The sequence below is a fragment of the Rhipicephalus sanguineus genome, chromosome 2 (assembly GCF_013339695.2).
Source record: "Rhipicephalus sanguineus isolate Rsan-2018 chromosome 2, BIME_Rsan_1.4, whole genome shotgun sequence".
Taxonomy (NCBI): domain Eukaryota; kingdom Metazoa; phylum Arthropoda; class Arachnida; order Ixodida; family Ixodidae; genus Rhipicephalus; species Rhipicephalus sanguineus.
The window spans coordinates 212,551,105-212,570,219 of record NC_051177.1 but is presented as its reverse complement, the minus strand read 5'-3'; the positions used below and the strand labels follow the sequence as shown (position 1 = coordinate 212,570,219).

The 19,115-nt window shown below is 49.2% G+C and overlaps 1 protein-coding gene across 1 annotated transcript in view; it reads right to left on the bottom strand.

Moving 5' to 3' along the window:
• LOC119384058 (uncharacterized) overlaps positions 1–19,115 on the bottom strand; it is a 174,109-nt gene that overhangs the window by 26,182 nt on the left and 128,812 nt on the right. The window contains exon 7 of the mRNA XM_037652347.2: positions 16,831–16,975. Within this exon, the coding sequence (XP_037508275.1) occupies positions 16,831–16,975 (145 nt within the window). The remainder of the gene's footprint in view (positions 1–16,830; positions 16,976–19,115) is intronic.

Here is a 19,115-nt window from a genome sequence, read left to right as displayed (position 1 = left end):
ACGACGCAAAACACAATACAAAAATTGGGAGGACGAACTACAAAATCATCGGTAAATTAACATGCGATTCAATAAAATCTGACGTGGAAAAGCTGGTTTGTTCCTTGTTGCTCCCCTGTCTTTTTCTTCTTTCAAGCCTATTTTACAGGTTTGGTGGGGGGGGGGGGGGTAGCGGGAGGTAGGTGCGATATCTGTCTGAATGCGCTACTCGCGAATGATAACCACCGGTGATGAATTTCAGCAGCCCATTGTATGCGGATTCGTTGGCAGGGGGTTAACTTCCAGTAGGGAATTTTATTACGCACAGAAGCAATATGTAGGGCATGAGAAACAGGGCGCCGGATTTATTCGGCATGCAGAGAACATCGTGAGCTACGCGATTGTTTGCTCCACCTTCCCCGTGGTTACAGGCGCCGTCATACAATATAGCTCAGCCTCGTGCCTTGCACCAGAACGCCTTTGAAGTGCCTGCAGTGATAAGCCGACTTTTGCTTCAGGAATGCCGCGCAGACACTGAATTAGGTTCACACTGATATCGAGGTTCTGCCCATCACAAATATAGGCTCCCTAAAAATCATCCTCACTCCGCTAATGCGGTGGGCGCCTTGCGATAAACGAGCTGTTTTCACAGTATATTATAGGAACTCGAGTCAACGAACACGCTTTTTTTATCTAGAAAACGGCAGCTAACTTCTGAGATCAATCCTTCAGCTTTACAAACTTGCTATATAAACAAATGGATGGATGGAAACAACTTTATTGAAAGTCCGGCGATGTTTAATAACCCGGGCTCAGGTCTCCCATGAGGGGACTTCGAGGCCTTGCCTCAACGCCACCTCGCGGGCCCGCTGGACTGCCCATTCTTGTGTCTTGAAGTTGGAGCTGCGCAATGCGGCTGCCCACTTCGACGCGAGAGCATCCGGAGCTACTGCCATCTGAACTGCTGTGACAGGGCACTCCCATAACATGTGTGAGAGCGTCGCTCTGGTTGTCTGGCATAATTTACAAGTAGAATTCGGGTACTGGGCGGGGAAAATGTGCCGCAATCGCACCGGACTGGGGAAGGTGTGTGTTTGCAGCTGTCGCCAGACGACTGCCTGGCGTCGTTTTAGTTTGGGGTGAGGTGGGGGCAATATCCGCCTGCCTAACTGGTAGTGCTTGGTGATGTCGTTGTACCTGACCAAGCGTTGTCGCGTGTTTTGAAGCAGGAGGTCCGAACTCGACGAGGCGGTATCCGACTCTGCGCGGCGGGTCATTTCTCGCGCATAGCGGTGTGCCACCTCGTTCGAATTAGTGGGGCCCTCGTCGGTGGGGATGGTGACGTGTGCTGGGAACCATAGGATAGCGGTGCTGTTGAACTGCTGTCGACCAGCCTTCCTTAGGATCTGGAGAGCTTCTGGGGAAATGCGCCCCCGCGCGTAGTTACGGACTGCGGTTTGTGAGTCGCTAAGAACAGCTTCGCAGATGGGGTCGGTAAGCGCAAGCGCAATCGCAACCTCTTCCGCTGTGTCTGGATATTTCGTGCTGACACTACACGCGTGCGTAAGCCGTGAATTAACATCTACGACTACCGCCGTGAACCGGTGTTTGTTTGCGTATTCTGCCGCGTCCACAAATCGCGCAGTCCTCTCCCCACCAAAGGAGCGCAGCAGTGTCTTTGCGCGTGCCTGGCGTCGGCCCCCGTTATGTTCGGGGTGCATATTTCGAGGAAGAGGGGCAACTATTAGCGTGTCGCCGATGTCGTGTGGAATGGCTTGTTTCTGACCGTGTTGGACGTGGTAATTCAGGCCGAGCTTCTGCAGTTTGTACCGACCCGTGGCTGTCAGGGACATGCGTTCGAGTTGCGAGACTCTTTGCGCATCCGCTATTTCCTCAAGCGTGTTGTACACCCCCAGCTGTAGCAGACGAGTGGTACTCGTGGACTCCGGCAGGCCGAGGGCGATCTTGTATGTCTTGCGTATAAGGGTATTGAGTTTCTCCCTTTCAGTGACAGTCCAGTTGTGGAAGGCAGCCACATAAGTAACATGACTGATTACGAATGAGTGTATGAGGCGCATGACGCTGTCCTCCTTCATCCCCGTGTGCTTGTTTGTAATTCGTTTGATAAGGCGGGTAGCCGCTGTAACCTTGCCTTCAATCTTGCGGATAGTTTCGCCATGTGACCCGTTGGCTGCTATATGCATGCCGAGGATCCGTATCTTCGGAACTTGGGGAATGCAGGAGCCGTCCTGCGTATACAACTGTATTAATTCACATTGGTGCGGTTCACCGGTAGGCCTGGACCGGCGGCGCGGGCGGTAGATTAGCAGCTCCGATTTGAGTGGCGATATTCGGAGGCCCGTGTCTCGGAGGTAGGCCTCTACTGCAGAGACACTGCTTGTAAGGTACATTCTATCTGCCCGTCACTTCCCTTGTCGACCCACAGGGTGATGTCGGCTGCATACAAGGCAATCTCGCCAAGGCGGACCGGGAGACCCATCATCACGAGGTTAAAAAGGAGCGGGAATATTACCGACCCTTGAGAAGTGCCGGCGCTTCCTAGGGTATGTTCGTCAGATGTCATAGTGTCAACTGTGAGGGTGACTGTGCGGCGCGACAGGAAGTCTCTGATGTAGTTGTAGCTTCGCTCGCCCAGGTTGAGCTTGTTAATTCGGCGCAAGATTGCTGCATGTGCTACATTGTCGAACGCCTTTTCCAGGTTGGCTCGGGTGCCGACGATGGCTCGGGTGCCACTGGTTGGGTCGTTGATGATCTGATGGTAGAGCTAAAGCATGATGTCCTGTGTGGAGAGGTGGGATCGGAAGCCTACCATAGTGGGCGGGTAGGCTCCAGTGTCCTCGAGGTGGCTGTTGATACGGGTGAGGAACGCGTGCTCCATCCCCTTGCCAACGCAGGATGTGAGTGAAAGGGGCCGCAGGTGATCGAGGCTAGACGGCGTGCCTGGCCTCGGTATCAGCACTGCCTTAGATCGTTTCCAGGCCTCTGGGAGGCGACCCTCTCGCCAGCAGTTGTTGATGCATGTCGTAAGAGCGCTGATCGATACATCATCGAGGTTTCGTAGAGTCTTATTTGTGACCTTGTCGGGACCAGGTGCTGATTTGCCACTAAGGTGGTGGAGCGCTGCGCGGATCTCTGATTCATGAAATTCTTCATCCAGCGTCGCATTTGGCTCGCCAGTGTAATCGCCGTGCTGAACATCGGCTCGTCGAGGGAAGTACTTGTCCAGCAGGCGTGTCACGATCTGTCGATCAGTCGCGGTAGCCCGTTCCTTGTGCAAAAGGCGCTGCAAGTTGGAACGCTGGGCCGACTTGCTCTGCGTTTCCCCCAAGAGATGATGGAGGAAACGCCACGTGCTGCCATTGTGCAGCTGCCCGTCGACTGCGTTGCAGATGTCGTACCACTGCTGGCGGTTTAAGGTCCGGCAATGATCTTCAAGCTGACGATTGATCTGTGCGATCTTCTTACGAAGGTTTCGGTTGTGACGTTGCTTCTTCAATCTTGCGTGTAGTGATGTCTTGGCTTCCCAGAGGTGGGCTAGTCGGCTGTCGATCTTCTCAACCTGGACCTCGGGCGCAACCGTCTTTGTCGCCCTGTTCACGTCGCCATTGAGGGTTTCCATCCATACCTCGATGTCATCGATGGCCTCATCTCGTTGTTCAGCTCGCTGCTTCCGGAATTAGTCCCAGTCCGTCCACTTGAATTGCTTGTGGGAAGGAGGTGTACCCGCCAGAGGAAGTCGTGTTTCTATAATCATATGGTCGCTACCGAGATCTTCAAAGGTATTGCGCCACTGTGCTTGAGAAATGTTTCGGACCGCCGTCAGGTCCGGCGTCGTATCCCGTGCTCTTGATGTGCCCGTGCGGGTCGGCGCCGTGGGATCGGTAATAAGCGTCAGCTCTGCATCATGCAAGTCCTGCCACAGGCGTCGGCCTTTGGCTGTAGTGTAGCCATAGCCCCAAGCTTCGTTCGGGGCATTAAAGTCTCCTCCCACCATAAAGGGGTGTACACCCGCCAAGGCCAGCGCCCCCCGAAAGAGGGAGAGGAAGCGACTCCGCGAGTGAGTCGGATTACTATACACGTTGAGGAGAAATACACTGCACTTGCGTGTCCTGTTGGGAAGGAGCTCTACGAGCATATGTTCCGCATGTGTGCCGCGTACGGTGTTCTTGAACTACAATCCCTTTCCGCGTTAAAATTGCAAGTCCACGATCAACGGGAATCGGCGAGGCGTATGTAGTGAAACCTAGAATCTTTGGTATGGTACCTACTGTTTCCTGTATCATTATAACGTCAGGCTTGGGTTGCGCGTGTCGGACGTATTGTTGCAGCAGTGGTTGCTTCTTAGTGAAGCCCCGACAGTTCCACTGCCACACCACGAGCCCGTTAGTGGGGCGGGCCATCGTAGTGCTGTGCGTGTGCGCTATCAGAGATAGGGCTATTGTGAATGATGGTAGGGCCCGCAGTAGGGATCATCGACGTGCCTGGCCGAAGGCCTATATGAGTCTCGATTCTGTCTATATGGGATTCAACCCTGTCTGTGCGGGCAGTGAGGTTATTGACCGGAACGCCGATGTTGCGGATCGCACTTTGAATGTCAGCGAGCAGCTTCCTCATTTCTTCTTGTTCTTTCCGCCATTCACATATTGTGACTTGTTCTTTGCGGCAATCTCTTACTGTGGCTTCGAGCTTGTCGTGCCGTTGAGGTTCGGAGCTGGCTGCCGCACGTTTCTTTGTGGGCGGCGCATCTCTGTCGTTACCATTCGCGACGGGAGTTTGGAGAGAAGTAGGCTTAGGTATAGATGACTGTGCCATCGACAGCTTAATCTCGCGGATTTCTTGTGTTAATTGTTGCACTACCGTGCGTAAGTGCGCGTTTTCGCGCTGTACTGCTTCTAATGCCACGTCTCTGGGGTCCCTCTTATTGCTAGGTTCCGAGGCAGTAGCTCCCTTAGCCTCACGTCTCGGCGTGCCCTTAACCGCATCTGCGAAGCTCACCTTGTCAGGTAGGTCCGGGTCCTGGTGACCGGCTTGCTTCGGACGCCGCGAACTCGAACGGCCATGACTCGGTCCGGGAGTTCTGCTCCGGGACCGGCTCCGAGACTGGCTCTGTTGGCGGGGTCGAGACCCCGCTGACTGCGCCCGGCTTCGAGAGCGGGAGCTTGAACGGGAGGCAGGTGCGAACTCTCCGTCGTAGTTCTGCTGCTGCAGCTCGAGGGCGGCCTCCGCTGCGGCCCTTCGTCGATCCCCTCGTCGTTTTTTGACGAGATAAGGGGTCTTGAACCGAGCCTTGCAGGCCTTGTCCGCCGTGGGATGTGCTCCCCCGCAGAGGCGACACGTCGGCGTGCATTCGTGATTGGGGTCTGGGTTCGAAGCTCCGCAGCCTCTACACACACGGTCTTGGGGGTTCGGGCACACGTCCATGCGATGGCCGACACGTCCGCACTGGTGGCACACGTCGATCTGCTTTTTATACAAGGTGCACCTGAGCGTGGCACCCCCGTAGTACACCCACGTTGGGACCCGGCCACGGTCGAAGGCGATGATGACCGACGTGGTACTACTGAGTCTTTTGGCCGCTAAGGCGGTCGGGTTCCTTTTGTTGACGATATTTAGGTGAATGGCATTGGCATCTTCCTCGAGGGGAATACCTCGGACGACTCCATTGACTGTATAGTCTGGCGCAGTCTCGTAAGCCCGAACCTCAAACTGGTGGTTGTCGAGCGTAAAGCTGGCGAGTCGGCGGTACCGTTCAGCACTGGAAGAGTGAGGTGTACTCACAACGATATGTTTTGCTGCATGTTTGACATATAACGTCTTCCGTGGCATCTTGGGGAGATACACTTGCTGCCCTGTATAGGGCCGAGGCGAGGCGGACGATTCCGACTGCAGCAACGTTCAAGCCGCCCCGTGGCCTGATAACAACTTTGTGGTGATCACGAGGAAGGGCGAGCATCTTGTCTGCCTTCAAAACTTGCTGCTTGTGTGCGCGCGGGTCACGCTGCGCCTTGTTCGTGCCTCCAACGCCGGCTTGGGAGGCTGCTGAAGTGTTAGGGTTAGCGTGCTTGCCCTGAAAAGAATGTCGTTCCCGAGGGGCAATGGTGCACCATCCTGCTTCTTCGGAAATTTCGGTGGGCGAGATGTCAGTTCCTTCAACTTGCACTTCCATGGCAGCTTGAGGAAACTCGACGCGCAGCCGTGACCGCGGCAAGCTAGGCGTCCGGAGCACACCTTAGCTCGGCGTCGCTACAGCTCGGGAGAAAAATTCCAATATTGTGGTGAAAAAAGCAGGTCCCACCTTGAAGAAGGATATCCACAGAGTCCGGGTAACTTGCTGGAGACGATGGTGCAAAAACTACACAGATATTTTGCAAAAACGCTGCGAAAACATTTACGAAGGACGGAGCCAACGTGAAACGCGTCCGCTCCCTTCGGCGCTTGTAGCGCCTCTCTCCATATAAACAAACCACCCCTTGTTCAAAACCGCGCCACCTTCAATGCAAACGAGCGAACGCTGGGGTCCAAGATGGCGGCCCGTTAAGTTTGGCGGCCGCCGAAGCTGGTGGTAGACAACCATGATGAAGCTTGTCGCCACCCTAAAAGACGGAGGCACGGAGGCGCGCGCATGAAGGTTCCCTAGCCTCGCCAACAGAAAGCACCGTGCTAAAGAATGTGCGAAAGATAAGGCGCGTTTGTGGAGCTTCGTGCATGTGCGAAGAGGGAGACGACGGTCCAAACGGTCGCGTCTTGTAGCGTTAGCTACACTGGCCTAGCTGAGCCAGTTTCGCGTGGCTCCTCAAGAGCCGTGCTGCGCATGCGCGAGGATCAGTGATGTCACACAGCTGGCGCATCGGAGCCGGCACCTCTCGCGCAATCCGCCACTGCCGCGCGCGACTCGCTGCCGCCGGTCTGCGCTTTCCAGAGGAGTGACGTCGTAGCCGAGGTAGACGTAGTGGCGCTGGCGCGCGCGCAGCTATTCGCCTTCGCTGTGCAGTCGCACTGCGCTGGAGCCGCTTGATAGCGCCTCTTACTGGCGTTTACCAGCGTGGTTTAGCCATGGAGAAGGAGAGCGCAAATGCTGCTCAACGGCGCAGAAGAGCGGAGAAGCCTAACTCGTCGGATTCCGAAGTAGTTGCCTGGCAAAATAAATATACATTTGCCAAATAATATGCATACCATGTGTGTCATTGGAGCAGCAGTAAGCAGTCAGCAAGCTAATCTGACTGAAGCAGCAAGCTAATCCCAGACAATCAGGAAAGCTAAGAACAATCAGCTGAACGTTTGCTAACGCTACGTTATCCTGGCATAGCCCAGCTAAGCCACTGCATCATTTTTTTCATGTTCTCCGCTCCGCTTAGCCAATCTCCCAGTAATTGCATGAGCCACAGCTTCTAGGGTCTACTCTACTCTACCCTACTCCGCCACAAAGGATCTATCCGCCTTGAGCCGAGGTCCTGCTCAGCCTACAGCCGGCAGTGCAGTGATGACTACCGTGTTGTGTTGCCTCGCCTTCCTACCGGTAAGCTGGTTGTGGACACCGTTTTCACACATGCAGACTTGGCTGGTCGCCCTTACTGTGTTCACGACTTCAGAGATGCTCTTTGAAACATTATCGACTTTAAGGAAATCAGTTCGATAGGTCAATTCCGAATGTCGCACGTACGGATGATAACGTGCAAGTCAAGGCTCACGAAAGCAAGACTAGTCACACGTTGTGAATTTCTTGTCAAAAGTCGACGGTGCCTCGTGATTGACCTGGAGCACACAGAAGTAAACATGAAGCTGCTTTGGCTTCCCGAGCGCTTGGAGGACGTCTACATTCGTGAGGCGCTGCAAACTTTCGAGAGGATCAAGTCAGTATCAACAGAGAGCTGGAAAGTAGCGGACATGGAGCAAATGCGGACTCTTTATTGTGTTGCTGTAGTGTCCCTTTCCGATGGAGGTCGAGTAGGTGACATTCCACACTTCCTGACTCTGCGGAGTTCAGTGTCTGGTACTAATTTCTGGCCGCCCACCACTTTGGCTTCGCTGAAATAAGGTAGGCCACATACGTCGTAACTCCAGGACTCCTCGCTGCGGCGACTGTCGACGCTTTGGTCATTCCGCTGAGGAATGTCTCATGACCTACGCTAACAAACTATGAGAACGCACGCAGAAACCTGATGATAACTTGCAGGAACATATTATGGATGCCACAGAAGTTATCGACGCGACAGGAGACACTTTGTCAAGCACAGATGCTACAGGATTAAGCAGAATGAATACAGAAGACACAAAGAAAATTGTGCACTGTGATTTACAGCATATTCTTTTTTACAGCGAAAGCTGTTATGAGATCATTTCACCGGTCGTTTTTGGCACCGTAGTTGTCCGCCGCCGCCCGTGTCCGTAACCACTATCGCTCGAAATCAGAAAAAAAACGAAATAAGAAAAAAACCCCAGGCCTGCGCTGAAACCGCAGCACAGTCATAGCGAAAGCTGGAAGAGCGGCGTTTCTAAAGCACCGTTGTAAGCTCTCTTGGGGCTACTAATACAAGTACACTAGCAAGGTACCCACTACGCCATAAATCACAATTTTTGTGAAGTTCAGAAGCACCTACTAAGCCATTATCCGTCATTCTGCGGAGAAGCGAGGCACCAGCTACACGTTTGTAAGCATTATGTGCACTTTGTTGACGCGACGACTGATGACGATGAAGAATTATGGCTCAACCCTTTGTAATGGGTTGGAAGCTTTAAACGGCCCACCAGTTATGTAATTTGCATTAGGTGACGCCCAGTCGCTATGTCCCTCTCTCCCGCCCTTCTGTATAACATACGTTGACGTGGGACAGAGAGAGGGGGGGGGGGGCGAAGAACTTTACTGAGACCCCGAGGAAATGGATCATGCGCTTATAGGCTTCCTTGGCAACTAATACAAGTGCACTGGCGAGGAACCCACTATGCTATAAATCATTGCAATTTTTGAGAAGTAGGAAAGCAGGCATTATGCCATTTTTCGTCATTCTACGGAGAGCCGTGGTACCTGCTAGACGCATGTAAGGCATTATGCGCACTTTGTTGATGCTGTGCCTGATGACGATGAAGAATTATGCCGGAGCCCTTTGTAATGGTTTGGAAGCATTCAACAACCTTCTCGTTGCGCAATTCGCATTGTGTGACGCCTGATTACACAATTCGCGTTGTGCGACGCTCGGTGTTTATTTTACTCTTCTACCACGCTATATTGCATATGTTAATGTGGTTCCTTCCCGACATGAAGCCTGTATAGGACCTTTCTGCAAAGCAGTTTCAAGCACCGGCATGGCTGAGAGGTTGAATACTGGGCTCCCACGCAGAGGGCCCAGGTTCGAACCTCGTTCCATCCTGGGATTTTTTTTCTTCGTTTTTTTTTTCTTATTTCGAGCGGTAGTGGTTACGGGCACCGGCGGCGGCGGCGGCGGACAACTACGGCGCCAAAAACGGCCGGTGAAATGATCTCATAACAGCTTTCGCTGTAACACAACAGTCGATACGTCTGTGGAAACTGATGCAAGCGAAGAACCGAGTGGACCATGCAAGCAGTTGACCAAAAATTGTTTGTTAAGCCCCAACCGCATGCACGCGATTTTCGGGCGACGGCGACGAGCGGTAGCGACGAGCGACATGATTTGCTGTCGCGGAGTGCCATCCATCGCCGTCGCTTGTCGCGTCGCAGCTTTCTGGAAAACTAGAAAAAATCGCTTGTCGCCCGGAAGTGAGCGTGACGATTTCCGGCAACATGGCAGCATCACCGACCCTCGCTTCGGTTGCAATTTGCTCTTGATGCTTCCAATCGGCGCGTACTTCAATTAATGCAAGTTATAGCCTACCTTCTTTGCAACCCCATCTCACGTGGAGAGCGAGGCAGCGGCCGTATTTTGTCGTTAATTTTGATCGACGGCTCGTTTTGATGTTTCGGTGGTAGCTTGCTGCAATGATGGTAGCTTGCTGCAATGTCAGTTTAAAGTGCGTCGTAGCGTCGTAGACGTCGTAGATGCGTAGTAGATAGATATGGATGCTATGAGCGTCCCCTTTATAACGGGGCGGTGACATGTCTGCCACCAGGCTCGAAGGATAAAAAAAAGAAAAAAAAAGAAAAAAAAAACTTCCTTGTTTCATGTTGTCCTAATGCCTTATCTACATTGATTAAATCTATGTTATTATAACAAAAAATATAAAACTGATAGCGTGCGCTTCCAGGCGCCCCCTCGAGGTCACAGCAGATACTACTGTTGCAGTTAAACAAAACATTTCACAAAAAGAAAATCCCGTAACGCTGCTGTGACTTCCTTATCTCACACAAGTCAATAATAAATTTGACATGCTGCCATTCATCTACTCTGTAATTCTTTTTTGCAATTTACCTGCGTGCACGCAATAGTTTTAAATCTAGCGACCATGCACTTTGTCGCGAACATGTGGGTGCTCCCGTCGCGACGCGACATCGCGACGGAGCCCGTTTGTCGCTGTCGCTCGTCGCCGTCGCTCGAAAATCGCATGCATGCGGTTGGGGCTTTAAAGAGGAGGCACTACCTTTCAAGAATGCCACCGAAGAAACAACAAATAAAAGCGACTCAGTTCCGCAGATGCTTTCTCATCCTGCTATAGACGGTGTCAGAGGACTGCATGAATGTTTCTGTGGATGCGATAATTCCCAAGTGCCGCACGACGTACATATCAGGTTCAAGCAAGGAGAGCGACAAAACGAGTGTGAATCGGAAGGTCGCAAAACGTCGAAACGCAAGGGAAATTGCCGGCGATGGCTATCTAGGAGGCCTTGTGGGGGTTCAAGAGAAGCCTCACTGTCGACGGTGACCGCTAGAAGTGATCACAAGGGACAGTAACATACTGTAGGTGGTCATCATGGCGCAGTCTGAGCGACTTATCTTTGCAACAACGAATGTTCGTGGGCTTAAATCTTTGCAGAAGCAGGCGCAACTCCGCAGACGTTTTACAAGAAAACGACTCGACTTCGTCGTCATCCAGGATACAAAGATCGAGAGTGACAAAGACACTGAGAAGGTCCTACGGCCCTTCCTCTCCGACTATAACGTTTGCGTTTCACACGCAAAAGATCTGTCTGCGGGTTGCTGGTTGTTTCTGGGAAAGCCTCCCCTGTTCAGCACTTAGTACTAGTGATGACAGTGAAGGCAGATACATATGCTGCAATTTTGTATTGCATGGAGTGCCGTGTCGGATTATCAACTTGTATGCATCTAACGAGATTTCAAAATGGGTTCAGTTATTTGAAAATATGTCCAATCTAATTAACTGTGATTATTTTATTGTGTATTGAAGGTAGTGGACATGCGGTTTATGTAGTGGACATGCGGCTTGACCAAGAAAGAAGATAAAGACGACGACGAGCGATCGCTACCCGCGCTGCTAGTTAGCCCTTGTCGTAGTAAAACCGGTGTCCAGTTGTCGCGACTCCTGCCTTTAACACACCCTCGTTAGAATTGGTGGAGGTGCGGGGTACTGGCTGAAGGCGTAAACAGAACATGTACTGTCGCAATAGGGGCACTTGAGACCGGAATGAGAGCGGCGGAGAACGGTGCAATGGTGACGTCCGAAGCTGCAAACACTTTACTAGATGGGCGGTCTTCGGGGTCGAAGCACAGCACAGATAATGTTAGTTCAGAACGGGCGCAGTCCACTAGAGCCGAATTTGACGATAGGAAATTCCATCCAAGAATAACGTCGTGCGAGGAACGGAACAGGACAACGAATTCGACGACATACATGACACCTTGAATAACGACTCTCGCGGTGCACAATGCCGACGGCTGAATGTGGTGTGACATAGCCGTACGCAAGCGATCGCTCGTCGTCGTCTTTATCTTCTCTCTTGGTCAAGCCGCATGTCCACTACCTAAGCCGCATGTCCACTACATTCATTACAATTGTAATAATGGTTCACTTATACTGTGTATGTGATCCTAGTGATCGCAGCAATCCTAATAGTCACAGAGACGGGAGTGGCGAAGTTTTAACTGATATCGTAGATAATACAGGGCTCCCTGACATGGGAACATTTGGTCAAGTGACCGCGTATACTAACCTTCAGGGAAGCTCTTTTGCTCGCCTTGATCGAATTTACCTATCTTCATCACTCTTCCCTCGGGAACTTTGCTGCATCACTGAGCCAGCTTCATTTTCAGACCACATTATTGTTAACGCACAAATTGGTGCAAACCGCCAAACTCACTTCCGACCACAGTGGGTACTTTGGAAGATGAACACAGACCTCCTAAGCGATCAGGAATTAAATTATCGAGTTAAAGAGGGAGTGAGAGTTTCCTTTTCTAAAGGACTGCATATATTCGCTGCTTGGGAGCTCTTTAAGCAAGAGGTTTGTACGATCGTCATTGAGATTGGATCTGTCAAATCGTAATACAGAAAGAACGAGGAAAAGAGACTACTTAGGAGCCTCTTTAACATTTACGAGATTGAATGCGGAAAGCCAGGCGCCTAAATTAATGAGATTGAAAGCCTTAAGTGCCAGTTACAAATTTATGATGCTGCTCGCTACAGAGGTGCGCGTATTCGGTCTCGGAACAGGATGACTTTCAATTCAGAGCAGCCGACGCGTCGAGCTTTACTTGATTAGCGGCAACCTGCAATGTCCAAGTTTATTCCAGATCTACGTTTTAACGGTGCTCTTCTAACAGATACAAGAGATATTATCTTGCAGTTAGAAAGATACTACCAAGTTTTGTTTAGTGGTCTTCCTGATGACCATGATGCCGAACACAAAACAAATATTGTTTCTCTGTTAAGCACATTGAACGATGACGAGTGCGCAATCAGTAGTAGTCCCATTACATTAGAGTAAATTAAACAGGCCATTGATCCACTACCTCCGTCAAAAACACCTGGCCCTGATGGAATTCCTGCTTTCAATCATTCAACACAACTCCCAGTTACATTTTGCAGGACATATTTAGGAAGAGTTACGACATGAAGACACTCCCGCGGTCTTTTTGCAAAAGCCACTATGTTCTGATTCCGAAAAGTTCTGAAAAGGAAATACTTCGTTCCGTTAAAGGTTACAGGCCGATAGCGCTGTGAAACGTTGACTAGAAAATTTTTGCTATAGTATTATGAAATAGGTTACAGTTTGTGAGGTCATTACTTATTGGTTCTCACTAGACATGTGGAATTAGGGGTCACTTTATACAAACCAACATTCACATCGCTCGAACAGTTCTGCAGTATTGCTGCAGTTGTCAAGGACAGCTTGCTATGCTACAAGTAGACCTTGTCGAAGCTTTTGACCGTGTTAGTCATTCGTTTCTGTTTTCCCTTCTGGAACATGCCAATGTTGGCTCTATTGTGCTGGAAGGCGTTAGACTTTGTTACAAAGACTGTTCAAGTCGTCTAATTATTAATGGACACCTGTCAAAGCCGGTATCTATTTGCTCTTCTGTAAAGCAAGGCTGCCTAATGTCCCCACTGCTGTTCGCACTTTATCTTGAACCGCTATGCCTGAGCACAATACTATCTAATAGTATTCGCGCCTTAAGTATATTAGGCAATAAGGGTTAAGGTATTAGCTTATGCAGACGACGTAGCTTTCTTTTGCTCAGACAAACGAAGTGTTGAGAATGTGGTATCTACAATAAGTCAATTCGGCATTGTATAAGGTGCTCGTTTACACTCATCTAAAAGTTGAGGATTATAGTTTGGATCATGGGGTAGTACGCCGGACAAGTTCGCAGGAATTAATTGGACCCCTGTTCCACCAAAGCACCTCGGTGTGTCGCTAGATGCGTACACATTCAGCGCACGTTACAGGAAAGAAGGCGTACCTAAGCTTGAACGACAGGCCGAGACTTTTGTTCCACATCGCCTTTCCATCTTTGGGAGAACCGAAGCTTGCAATACATTTTTAGCTACAAAGTTTTACTATGTATTGCAACTTATTCATTGCGCTCTGTCTTACATACAACGCTTTCATCGGATTTTCGCAGCTTTTGTGTGGTCTTCGACTTCTGAACCCATGAGACGGGACGACCTATTCAGACCAGTAAGGGAGGGAGGGCTGGGATTAGGTTATTTATATCTATGGCAAATAGTTTCACGGTTTTCATTTTTTTATGACAGTTCCCATTCCATAATTCGAGCATTCTTGCAGATTACATTTGTTAATGCCTTACCCGACTTGATAATTTCTTCACATTTCTCTGTACGCCCGTGTTTGTGGGGTTTTATGCAGGAAGTTTTCATCGCTGTCAGGTTCCTCAATGTTAGCTTTTCCGTAGAATACTTATACGCAGTACCACGCAGGAGACTCTATAAGGATTTGTTATTCATGCTTTTTCACCTCCACTTTACCGCTCATTATATTCCCATCTTCCAGGACATGATGTACAAAGACGAGTTCAGAAAATGTATATTTCTCCCGATACAAATTATAAATGCCATACTGATACACTGCCGGTGAAATTATGGTTGCAAAGGTGAGGTATTTTTGTTTCTTCAATTAACTGGCGCCTCTGCGATGTACCAGAGACGGTAAAACACTGTTTTGTCAGCTGCAAAATGCCATTCTGTTTTGGGACATCCTTCAACAAACTCTCAAAAAAGATTTTAACATTAATTCGCATGCTACACGTTACCGTTTCCCAACGTCTCTTGATGAAGTGCCCTTTGATGTGTTTTTCCTTATGGGAATGCACAGTTTGTGGAAAACGCGCATGCAAGATCGTAATGCAGAACCAACCACTGCTCGAAGTATGCGTTTTATTAGTATGTCTTTTCATCTCAAGGACATTTATGAAGAACTTGACATCAGGCCAGACTGGCACCCCATCTTGATGAGGTGCTCCTCCTTACCAGCCTTCCTGTCCAACAGGTTTCGAAGAACTTTTCCTGTTTATCTGGACTTGTACAGTATATATTTGTTAGCCATAGAATGCTTGTCTTGCAGTGCTTGCAAAATTATTGCCGCTGAGTGAATGGATCAATAGGTCATAACATTTGTGATAATTTCAAATACGCGTTATAATAAATAGTATGAAAAAAGAAACAATGGCGTAGTCGGTAGTGCGCCTTTCATCGCGGATTGAGAAGGCGTGGGTTCGACTCCCGGCGGCGGAACTTCTTCTGCTCTTTTTCTTGCTTTTTTTCATTCAGTACTGTGCATTTCAGCAACGTCATATCCATGACTGAAATACGTCGGTGAAGTCGTGGTGCACCTCGGCAAAAAACACTTTCGTGTTAAAAATGAATATGTGTTGCACTTTTCGGTGAGTCCTGACTGCCACGTATACGACTCTCTTGAACGAGACACGTGAACTCCCGTGTGAGTCCCACGACTCTCCGACGACAGTATAATGATCCCCAAAGGGAGTTTCTCATTTAAAAAGAGCCCTCTACGTGGGAAGTCAGAACTCACAAAGAGAGTCAAAGAACTCTTTTTTCTTAGAGTGTGGCATTTAACTGTACTTTAAATGTTAACTGTTAACCGACGCTTTCAGAGATACTTTGGTACTCTGCCTTATTAATACGTCAGAGATATTTCGGCTTATTCATGCGCAATCAATAACATACCCCTAGAAGCTGCGCCATCTTACAAATACCTTGGTGTTACCCTAACGAATGATTTATATTGGTACGCACATCGCATCTTCTAATAAGGCACTCGGTTTCTTTAAACGCTACCTACAACAAGCTCCAAAGCATGTAAAATTACTAGCCTACCAAACCATAATCCGCCCTAACCTCGAATACGCATGCGCAGTGTAGAGCGCCCACCAAACATATTTAATCAACGCTCTCGAATCTGTGCAAAACCGTGCTGCAAGATTCATACACTCTCAATATTCATGTCATGTCAGTGCGTCGACTTTGCGAAAAGAATTAGGGCTGCAGACCCTTGCTACCCGTAGCCATCTATTATCCGGTCCTATCTCTTTTTCATAAGTTTTTTCATTGTTCGCTCAATCAACCACCATACATTATTCCCGCTGACCAAACGTCACATCGAACGCGGCACCTGAACCAATTGGGCCGCCCCCGTACTCATACGACTACTTTTTCAGGTTTGTTTCCCCCGCACAGCCACAGATTGCAACAGCCTGCCCCACGAAATCGCCGCCCTAACAAGCGCACCTGCCTTCGTACAAAAATATCCGATAATCATTAATAACAACTACTGGATGTCATTTCCATCATTCCGGCTGCTTGCATACATTACAGTATTATGTACGCAGATTACTCATGCCGTGCTTGATAATGCTTATACACATGTTATTTCTAACTAATATACAATGACCATATGTAAACCCACCCCTTATGTAATGCCCCTGTTGGGCTTTTAAGGTAATAAAATGAAATGAAATGATTTAGAAATACGTGTCTATTACTAGACCATACATCTCTGCGCCAAGCTAACCGCCGTGGAGGACTAGGCAAAATAAATGCTATCGGCAGCTGCGGCTTAGTCACTCTACTCGGTTATAAAAAAGAAAAAGAAACATCAGCTCCGCGCACAGCCATCGCTGTCTCTCTCGCAGAGATTTCGCATAAGTGCTCCATCGAATAGCGCTTACTCATTTTCATGACGTCAAGCACTTCGCGTGTGTTTCAGATGGCTGATTAGGGACCCACGAAACACCCACGTTTGTGTCACTGGTTTTAGGTGAGAAACATGAAAGGTCTGATAAATTTCATCAGGAATTCTGACATCGCTGATCTGCCAAGCGTAATGTTTTAGGTGGTAATGACGAACCTTTAACTCTTAACATGCGTGGTATTTGCGTTAGCCGAGAAGCAGAACTTACGCATATAACAGAAACCGTCGCTCACCTGATCGGCACCAGCCATCTCCTTCGAAGAATTCTGCTGTCTCCTTTGGTCGTTTGTAATAGCCGCGCATGACTGTCGGCATGCGGAAGCAGATTTCGCCTGGCTCATTTGGACCCAGCTTAGTTCTACTGACAGGGTCCACCACCTGCGATTTCCGGATGTGTTACAGCGAAAGCTGTTATGAGATCATTTCACCGGCCGTTTTTGGCGCCGTAGTTGTCCGCCGCCGCCGCCGCTGCCACCGGTGTCCGTAACCAGTATCGCTCGAAATAAAAACGAAAACGAAATAAGAAAAAAATTCCAGCATGGAACGATGTTCGAACCTGGGCCCTCTGCATGGGAGCTCAGTATTCAACCTCTGAGCCATGCCGGGGCTTGAAACTGCTTTGCAAAAAGGTCCTACACAGGCTTCATGTCGGGAAGGAACCACATTAGCATATGCAATATAGCGTGGTAGAAGAGTAAAATAAGCACCAAGCGTCGCACAACGCGAATTCTGTAACCAGGCGTCACACAAAGCGAATTGCGCAACGAGTAGGTTGTTGAATGCTTCCAACCAAGGAGGTTGAAACCTCCTTGCTTCCAACCCATTACAGGGCTCTGCCATAACTGTTCGTCGTCAACAGGCACAGCATCAACAAAGTGCGCATAATGCCTTACATGCATTTAGCAGGTACTACGGCTCTCCGTAGAATGACGAAAAATGGCACAGTGCCTGCTGCCCTACTTCTCAAAAATTACAATGTTTTATAGTGTAGTGGGTTCCTCGCAAGTGCACTTGTATTGGTTGCCAAGGAAGCCCATAAGCGCATGATCCATTTCCTCGGGGTCTCAGTAAAATTACAATGATTTAGAGCGTAGTGGGTTCCTCGCAAGTACACTTGTATTGGTTGCTAAGGAACCCCATAAGCGCATGATCCATTTCCTCGGGGTCTCAGTAAAATTACAATGCTTTATAGCGTAGTGGGTTCCTCGCAAGTGCACTTGGATTGGCTGCCAAGGAAGCCCATGAGCGCATGATCCATTTCCTCGGGGTCTCAGTAAAGTTCTGCGCCCCACCCCCCCGTCTCTCTCCCACGTCAACGTATGTTATACAGCATGACGGGAGAGGGAAATAGCGACCGGGCGTCACCCACTGCAAATTACATAACTGGTGGGCCGTTTAAAGCTTCCAACCCATTACAAAGGGCTTAGCCATTCTTCATCGTCATCAGTCGTCGCGTCAACAAAGTGCGCATAATGCCTTACAGACGTGGCTGGTGCCTCGCTTCTCCGCAGAATGACAAATAATGGCTTAGTAGGTTCTTCCCAACTTCACAAAAATTGTGATTTATGGCTTAGTGGGTACCTTTCTAGTGTACTTGTATTGTAGCCCCAAGAGAGCTTACAACGGGCTCTAGAAACGCCGCTCTTCCAGCTTTCGCTGTGACTGTGCTGCGGTTTCAGCGCAGGCCTGGCGTTTTTTTTTCCAATCTGGGCTCAATATTTTGTCAATACTTCATGCTGGTGGACATGCCTATACGTAAGTTAACGACACCAGTTTCTGAAATATATCTATTTCAGAAACTGATGGTGCTGGCCTGTGGAATAAAAACGGGCTGTTCTCCCAAGTTTACCTATTATTGGTAAAAGGTGATGCCGTTACACGCAGCGCCCAATGAGCCAGCATTCACACTCTTGCCCTGCAGCTTCTCCTGATCTTCAAGTAGACCTCACTAAGAATGGACACATCAGGCGTAATCATTTTGTTGGTATATTTTCTGGCTTACCGACCGTGTTATTTTTAAACAGCAAGAAACAATAACTCGAACACAACAAAAGAAAATCGTTATAAGATAAAACTGAAGGAAAGGGAGCAATTTTATTGGACTGAGTTCTCGTTTGAAAAGGTATCGTGCTTCTCATATTCTAAGGACATAGTTAGGAAACAGCAACTAAGCGAGTGCGAAAGAAAAAAACGCCAGGCCTGCGCTGAAACCGCAGCACAGTCACAGCGAAAGCTGGAAGAGCGGCGTTTCTAGAGCCCGTTGTAAGCTCCTTTTGGGCTACAATACAAGTAGACTAGAAAGGTACCCACTACGCCATAAATCACAATTTTTGTGAAGTTGGGAAGCACCTACTAAGCCATTATTCGTCATTCTGCGGAGAAGTGAGGCACCAGCTACACGTCTGTAAGGCATTATGTGCACTTTGTTGACGCGACGACTGATGACGATGAAGAATTATGGCTCTGCCCTTTGTAATGGGTTGGAAGCTTTAAACAGCCCACCAGTTATGTAATTTGC